This window comes from Euleptes europaea, chromosome 15 (assembly GCF_029931775.1).
Source record: "Euleptes europaea isolate rEulEur1 chromosome 15, rEulEur1.hap1, whole genome shotgun sequence".
In the NCBI taxonomy this organism is placed as follows: Eukaryota; Metazoa; Chordata; class Lepidosauria; order Squamata; family Sphaerodactylidae; genus Euleptes; species Euleptes europaea.
The window spans coordinates 45,135,807-45,144,353 of NC_079326.1; the positions used below are offsets into that span (position 1 = coordinate 45,135,807).

Sequence of the window (8,547 nt, forward strand, 5' to 3'; positions counted from 1 at the left end):
TTTGCCCTGCCTATCCAAAAAGCTTAAGAGAGTACCAGTAATAGATTTCTGCATCACAAGCAAAAGAGCTTCTTCAGCTCTTTAAAACTACTCAGCACCCTTCTCTATGTTTCACTGAAACATTTGCCAGCATTCTCCAATAGCCTACATTTCCCCCCGTTATTGAGAATAAACCGGGCCCTGTGGCGCAGAGTGTTAAGCTGCAGTACTGCAGTCAAAAGCTCTGCTCATGACCTGAGTTCGATCCCGACGGAAGTCGATTTCAGGTAGCCGGCTAGAGGTTGACTCAGCCCTCCATCCTTCCAAGGTCAGTGAAATGAGTACCCAGCTTGCTGGGGATAAAGGGAAGATGACTGGGGAAGGCAATGGCAAACCACCCCATAAACATAATCTGCCTAGGAAATGTCGGGATGTGACAGCAACCCGTGGGTCAGTATTGACCCGGTGCTAGCACAGGGGACTACCTTTACCTTTTTACCAATATCTCTCTAGAGATTAAGGACTATGCCATGCAAAGATTGCACAGAGGACCTTTACCTTTTATTTAACTTGCAGTATCAAAAATAACAACACGTGTAGCTAAACAGACATAATTGAAGAGTATATTTTTTTGACATAAATGCCTACCAAACATATATTGCAAGTACTAGCATACACAATACTATCCCATTGTATGTCGATACGTTAATCATCAGAAGTCTATATGCATGTCAGCAACATCTGAGAATCCAATAAATCAAGGCAATCAGAGTCCAATATTGTTTGAGATGAACACCATTCTTGAACAGGAAATTTATAAGCAGGAGACGGGATATCCGGTTTGATATTCAGCTGTTTCATCCAAGTAGATTTCCTCAGTCCTATGTGATTGTTGCTGTTCCTAGTAGTCAGTTATCACAAATGTGGTTCTGCATTGTGTAGAATTCAGAAACTCAGTTGTTTTGTGAGAGGAACAGATATGTCTGTTTAGCTACACATGCGGTAATTTTGGCACTTTATTGTATTCAGGTTAGGTTTTTGTTTTGTATTTATTTAACTTGCGGCACACACGTTTTCAAAATAGAAAGTGGTGATTTCGAAGTGCTCGAAAGGAAGCATTAGGAAACTATTGAAACTCAAAAGAAGTCTTCATTAGGTGTTTCTCTTAAGAACTTTTTGTTTTTTTCTTTGTGATTTCATAGCACAACATTAGAGCTTACCCAACCACGGTGGTATTCAACCAGTCGGACACCCACGAATATGAAGGGCATCACTCCGCTGAGCAGATTTTGGAGTTTATCGAGGTGACTGTACAAGATAGACAATGCGACATTGGTTTTATTTATTTACCAAAACATTTATGTCCCGCTTTTCCTCGTGGCTCCAAGAGGGTGACGGTTCCAGTTTTTAAAACATACAAAGTACAATAAGACTCCAAATAATTGCCCTCCCCCTCCAAAAATGGCTGCAGTCCACACACTGTTAAAAGCCCTGGCAAATAGAATAGCCTTGCATTACCTCCTAGACTAGGGATGTCGAACTCATTTGTTACGAGGGCCGGATATGACATAAATGTCACTCGGTCAGGCTAAGCCTCACCTCGCCAGCCCTCATCATGAGCGGGGGGGGGGGTGGCTACCTTGGCTGGCAAGCCCACAGTGGGCTCGCCAGCCCTGATTGAGAGTGGGGGGGTGGCTGCCTTGGCTGGCCAGATAAGAGATCTCAAGGGGCCAGATGTTTGACACCCCTGTCGTAGACACTTCTAAAGACGCCTCCCCCCCATCTTTTCAGAAAGCCTTTTCCATAGAGTAGAAGCTTTGATGGAAAAGGCACAGGATTTCGTTGATGGGGAACAGCTAGCAGGTGGCAACCTGGGATCACAGCTGGTCCAGGAGGACATAAAGGGAGAGACAGTCCTTTAGATATGTGGGTCCCAGAATTGAAGGGCATTAAATGTCATAACCAGCCCATTGAATTGAACTCTGAAACAAACCGGCTGCTGATGTAGCTCTTTTAAAATAGGCGGCATGTATTCCCACTGCCCTGACAATAATTTGGCTGCTGCGTTCTAAACAGCTGCAGTTTCCGGGCTGTCTTTGAGGACAGTTTTGTCTGCCGACTAATGTAAAATAGGAGTTGGTTCCAAATTAAGTGAAACAATGTCACCTGATTTTCTTGAATAAAAAAAGGATGACACCTTAAGCTTTGCTTATGAAATGGATGCAGTGTGTTTAGGGTTTGGTGTGTTGTTAGTTTTCCGTCTCAACCTTATTAAGCGCTCTTAAGTTTTTTCACTTACTATGAGGTTTTAGCTTTGCCTAACTTGACTCCTCCTTTTGGCAGTGAGTAAGTTTACAAACTTGAAAGGAGATTTAATTTAACCTTCTCCATTCTCAGGATCTCATGAACCCGTCAGTCGTTTCTCTAACACTGGAGACCTTCAGCGAGTTAGTGAAGAAAAGGAAGAGTACCGACATCTGGATGGTTGATTTCTATGCTCCGTGGTGTGGTCCTTGCCAAGCGTTAATGCCGGAATGGAAGAAGATGGCCCGAGTAAAAATCAGTGATAGTCATTAACTTCTTTTCAGTCCTCAGTGTCAATAATACAATGCAGAACTTAGGGACGAGTGGAACTTTGTTTCTGTGGAAACATTTCTACCTTCCGTTTCATAGTGTGGGATACCCTCAAAAACACTCCACAGGGGTCTTGGGTATGCATGGAGTTTTCAAACGTGTGTGGTTTTTTGTCCTCTCCCCCACAGAAGCTTTGGGTGTGTACAAGCTTCTCTTGTCCATTTTGTGGAGTGATTTAGAGCTCTAGAACTAGTTCTAGAAAGTTCAGCACAAATTGCGCATTGTCTGCTTGCCAAAAACTTCAAAGATCCAAAGAAACAGTGGGTTGGATCCAGCAATCATTCAACAGAAGGCAGAGATGAGTACATCTTTCCTACATTTCTTTTCCTACAGTAGTTCCACAACGAGTAAGTCCCGTGCCACCAGGAATTAACTTTCCTGGCGTCAGAAAGGACTTCTGGGAACTCCGGAAAGATCTGTGATTCTCACACTCACCGATTGCTGGATCCAGCCCATTGATATTGGCGTTAGGATAGCAGGACTTTTATCACTTTCCTTTTTACAACTCAAGCTGCGTTGTTGCGCCTCTGTTTCAGCTGCTGAATGGAATGATCTCCGTCGGCAGCGTGGACTGTCAAAAGTACTTCTCTCTCTGTCAGCAAGAAAGCATCCAAGGCTATCCTGAAATAAGACTTTTCCCACAAAAATCAGCTTCATCTCATCAGCACTAGTGAGTAAAAGTAACACTTAGGGTTGTATTCTTGGCTTGTAAATATATTGGGTTAAAACTGTCAGAGATCTGGTAAGCCATCTGAAGGCAATAATAGTTTGGTAGTGGTGGAAAGTGCCATCAAGTCAAAGCCGACTTATGGGGACACTAGGGTTTTCAAGGCAAAAGACATTCAGAGGTGGTTTGCCATTGCCTACCATGTAGCAACACTGGACTTCCTTGGTGGTTTCCCATCCATGTACTAACCAGGGTTGACCCTGCTTAGCCTCCTAGATCTCGTGAGATCAGGCAGCCTAGGCTATCCAGGTCAGGACATTACTGCTGGCAAAAGTATTTTTTTAATGTTTAAAACACTCCCATTCTCTCCACTTAAAAAGCTCCTAAAGTTACCCCCAGCATAATTATTACAATGACTTATGTTAAACTTTGCTTTTGTGCTTTTCTTATAGCAACTACAATGGCTGGCACAGAGATGCCCATTCTCTGAAAAGATGGGCACTCGGGTGAGTAACTGTATCTTAGAACAAGTTACTGGGTTGAATCCAGTGACTCGTCTGAAGGGAGACTTAGCAGAACATTGGATCCAACCCACTTCTTATATTTTTGCGCCATTGAATTGCTTAGAACAAGTTATTCTAATCAAGCATATTTGTTTGTTTTTTAAATCTGCATGTAGCAGAAATTCTGGGCAATCATAGTGGCATCCTTTCTGGGCAATCCTTTGGTGGCATACATACCATTCACATCATCGGATGTGTGTTAAATATGCATTTGTCTCTGTCTCATGTTGTGTTCAGATGTACTAGAGAGAGATTTCCATTTACTGAAATGGGCTAAATTGTATTTGAAACTTTTTTTGTTTGTTTTTTGTGGGGGCTTAGATGAATTGCTTTCCGGTCCTGATTAATTTTAGTAGAAGGTTGATGTTTTGAAATCCAGACAAAATGTCACGAAAGTTCCACATACTGTCTCTTAATCCTTGATATTTGGAGGGGGGGAAGAAACACAGTTCAAAGCTGACATTCTAAATTATTATAACCTTGAAACTCATATTGTTTTAGAAATATTTTGAGTTGCTTCAAAAGAATGAGAAGATTGTGTTTAATTGTTATTTATGGCCACTTGAATGGGGGGGTGGGGTCAACTGAATTCTTACTCTTTGCTTTCCCTTTAGATTTTTGCCTCGGGCATCTCTGGATCTGTCGCCTGAGAGTTTCACTGAGAAAGTCCTGAATGGGAAGGATCACTGGGTCATTGATTTTTATGCTCCTTGGTGTGGCCCTTGCCAGAATTTTGCTCCAGAATTTGAGACTTTAGCTAGGGTAAGTGTATCTTCCAGTGATAGCAAATTGTTTATTTAATATAACAGACGTCAACCTTGCATCCAAATCCAAAACATAATCCCACAGTAACAAAAGTTACCACCTTGCCCATCCATTCCCTGTCAAGTTCACTCTTGAGAGCCAGTGTGGTGTAGTGGTTAAGCGCGGTGGCTAGGAGCCGTGGACTGTAATCTGGAGAACCGGGTTAGTTTCCCCACTCCTCCACATGAAGCCAGCTAGGTGACCTTGGGCTAGTCACAGCTCTTTAATCCCCACCCACCTCACAGGGTGTCTGTTGTGGGGAGGGGAAGGGAAGGTGATTGTAAGCCGGTTTGATTCTTCCTTAAGTGGTAAGAGAAAGTCAGCATATAAAAACCAACTCTTCTTCTTCTTAATGTCCCTGCCTGTCTCTCTTTCTTTCTTAAAGACGGTCAAAGGAAAAGTGAAAGCTGGGAAAGTTGACTGCCAAGCATATGGTCAGACTTGTCAATCTGCTGGCATCCAAGCATATCCAACGGTTAGGTTTTATCCCTATCAAGGAACAAAGGTGAGGGCGCCGGGGAATTGTCAACTAGTAGACAGGGTGCTGCTAAGAGTTCTTTGTTTGCTGTCTACTTCGATTGCCTTCCATAAATATTGGTGTGCAAGTTCATGCCAATGCACCCATTTCCAAGGTGCATTTAACTGCACAATGCATAGTTAAATTGTGGAACTCCCTGTCCTGGGATGTGGTGATGGCTGCCAACTTGGAAGGCTTTAAATGGGGAATGGACATGTTCATGGAGGAGAGGGCTATCCATGGCTACTAGTCATAATGCATACCAGTCATGATGCACACCTATTCTCTCCAGGATCAGAGGAGCGTGCCTATTATATTAGGTGCTGTGGAACACAGGCAGGATGGTGCTGCTGCAGTCGTCTTGTTTGTGGGCTTCCTGGAGGCACCGGGTTGGCCACTGTCTGAACAGACTGCTGGACTTGACGGACCTTGGTCTGATCCAGCATGACTTTTCTTATGTTCTTAAGAGAGAGTACTTTTCTGAAATGTCAGAGTGCTGCCATGCAAACCTCTCCTAGGTGCTACAGCAGGGGTCCCCGACATGGTGTCCACTGCTACCTTTCCTGGTGCCTGCCAAGTGCTTTTAGAATAGGGCTAGGTGTGGCTTTTTCCCAGCAGAGCTTCCAATTGGCAGTACAGATTAAAAGGCATCCCATTAAACAGAGCATTTGCCTGAAATGTTGAAGAGTTACTATTAGACTTGTTTATAACCTTGATCCCTGACCTTTTGCAGTTGGCTCCACCTCCTGCGGGATCCATTTTTGTGATTTTGCACACCGCCCTTTGTCGGGATTCCAAAGGTGCCCACAGGCTCAAAAAGGTTGAGGACCCCTGAGCTACAGACTACCCATGTTCTTGTGTTGTAGATCAGGCATTGGAGGAAGCTCCCTTTGCCTACCAGTGTGGTGTAGTGGTTAAGAGTGGTGGTTTGGAGTGGTGGACTCTAATCTGGAGAACCGGGTTTGATTCCTCACTCCTCCACATAAGGAACTGGATTTGTTTCCCCACTCCTATGCACGAAGCCAGCTGAGTGACTTTGGGCTAGTCACAACTCTCTCAGCCCTGCCTACTTCACGGGGTGTCTGTTGTGGGGAGGGGAAGGGAAGGTGATTGTAAGGCAGTTCAGGACTATCTGGCTGTTTTCTTATTTGGGCATTTCCCTTTGTACATCCAAAGGGCTGTAACCTATGTCGGCTTTATTCATCTTATTAGCATGGGAACAGCTTTTCACACAAACACAATAGTCCTGAACTGCCTTACAATCACCTTATATTAAATCATACCCTCGGTCCATCAGTATTGTCTACTCAGACTGGCAGCGGCTTTCCAGGGTCTCAGGTAGAGGTCTTTCACATCACCTAGTCCCTTTAACTGGAGATGCCGGGGACTGAACCTGAGACCTTCTGCATGTCAGGCAGATGCTCTACCACTGAGCCACAGCCATTCCCTTCTCTGTTGCACTCAAGAAGGCTCTTGAGCATCTGGGCTGTGGCTCAGTGGCAGAGGATCTGCTTTGCATGCAGAAAATCTCAGGTTCAATCCCCAGCATTCCAGTTGTTGAAAAGGTGAAGTAATAGGTGACGTGGAAGACTTCTGTCTGAGAGTTGCTACCAGTCAGCGTAGACAACACTGACTTTGATAAACCCAAGGATCTGACCAGCACAAGACAAGTTTCATTTATCAGCATGGGTTGCTGTTTGTGCCTGCACTTTGTAGTACTAAATATCTGCATATCATTTTAAGCAAAGCACATGAATAGAGCTAACTTCACGTGCTGAGAGAGTCTTTTTTAGCTGTATGACCAGGTACAAGACTTTATAAGAAACCATCTGATTGGCAATACTTTTCCATTTCTCTTTGCCACATAAATGTGTGTTGAAGCCAGAAATTGATAATACTTCCTCGTGCTTTTCTTTCTTTTCATTTTTTAAGAAAAATCCTTTTGGAGAACACATAGACAGCCAAGATGTGAAGGTTATAGCTGATCTATTGCTGAACAAAGTTGAAGATATTAAAAGTAAGAGAAGAAAGGCCTCCAGAAACAAGGTAGGCTATTTTTTGCGAGAGATATTAACTTGGATGATCTTAACACGTTTGTCCTGTGCTACAGGTATATATAGAATTAAACATCCAAAATAGCAAATTTGCTTACTGTGGTATCCTTCCTTTTGTGTTTGAATCCACTGAAAAACTTGATTATTTGAGATACCCTAAAAACCTGGTGTTGTGATGAGGTCGTGTTTTCAATCGAACCCCTGAACTATAGCAGTTAAGCAAAAATATCAGATTCTGTCAAGCAGTCTGCAAGGTCATTCATATTATGATGGACAGAGGAATTACTACTGTAGCAGTCCCAGAATCTAAGAAGGAAAGAGACATTATCCTAGTGAAAGAGACATTGTTTTGAGGGTTTTTTAAAAAACTACTTTCTCCAAAAATGTAAAGAAACCTTTGAGACAATACAAATTCCTCTATTAGGTGTAAGCATAACAGGGTAGTGTCTTTTGGGGAAAATACATTTAATGTTCTCCCTCTCCCACTGTTAGAACGTGCAAAAAGAATGTGATTCAGTAATTTTCTATCAAGATCTCATTTCAAATGCTGTTTCCTACATCAATCGTTAATTCTTTTCTGTAAACTCCTCCCCCCCCCATGATCTTTCCAACCCTCAGGATGAACTCTGAGTGACAGAGCAAATTCGACGCCTACTGAAGTTGCGGCAACAAGAATATATTAGATCATGTTCCTGGCAGGAGAAGAAGAGAGGACACCCCAGAGGGATTCATTCCTGGATGCTCAGTTTCTCTCTACAAATGCTACCAAACTTGTTCTCAGACATCCAAAGTGTTCATTCCTAATGGAGAGACAGGTTGACTCCATACAGCTATTTCATCTGAAATGGCAGTGACTACTTCATTCTGTTCATACGGGGGATCTAGACAGCAGGGTAGCCATTCCCTTTCACTCCACCATTTTTCACATTGTTTTTCCCCCCATCTTTTTTTTTTTAAATCTGATTTGTGACTTTCGTTTGTCATTTAATACACTCTTGCTGCAATAGTCAAAGAGCTGTTGAGGCACCCCTGAACTACTGTCCGTTTAAATTCTTTTCTGGGGGAAAAAACCAACAGCTTCCTGTTCTCCTTGTTGGTGCCCCAGTGTTCCTAAAATTGATTATTTGCCCGGGCAGAGGACAGAAGGGGCCCTCAATTATTCCTTCCCCACACCCTTACATCAAATAGGATTTTAAAATAAACAATGCTCATAATTGTACAAATACGATGTTTCGGTCGTGAAAAATAAGACTTCAGTTCTCTTGGCGGATGAGCATGCTTAATTTTTTTTCACGACAGTTATCATTATAATTGTTCAGTTATGGTCAT

General features: G+C 43.0%; 1 protein-coding gene across 1 annotated transcript in view; it reads left to right on the plus strand.

The window, feature by feature from the left end:
* The window catches only part of DNAJC10 (DnaJ heat shock protein family (Hsp40) member C10), a 30,353-nt gene extending 22,480 nt beyond the window's left edge, over positions 1-7,873 (plus strand). Inside the window, exons 15-22 of the mRNA XM_056861133.1 lie at positions 1,182-1,283; positions 2,377-2,532; positions 3,150-3,283; positions 3,733-3,786; positions 4,458-4,605; positions 5,033-5,152; positions 7,097-7,210; positions 7,837-7,873. Of these exons, the coding sequence (XP_056717111.1) occupies positions 1,182-1,283; positions 2,377-2,532; positions 3,150-3,283; positions 3,733-3,786; positions 4,458-4,605; positions 5,033-5,152; positions 7,097-7,210; positions 7,837-7,848 (840 nt within the window). The 3' untranslated portion in view covers positions 7,849-7,873. The remainder of the gene's footprint in view (positions 1-1,181; positions 1,284-2,376; positions 2,533-3,149; positions 3,284-3,732; positions 3,787-4,457; positions 4,606-5,032; positions 5,153-7,096; positions 7,211-7,836) is intronic.
* The last annotated feature ends 674 nt before the right edge of the window (positions 7,874-8,547 follow it).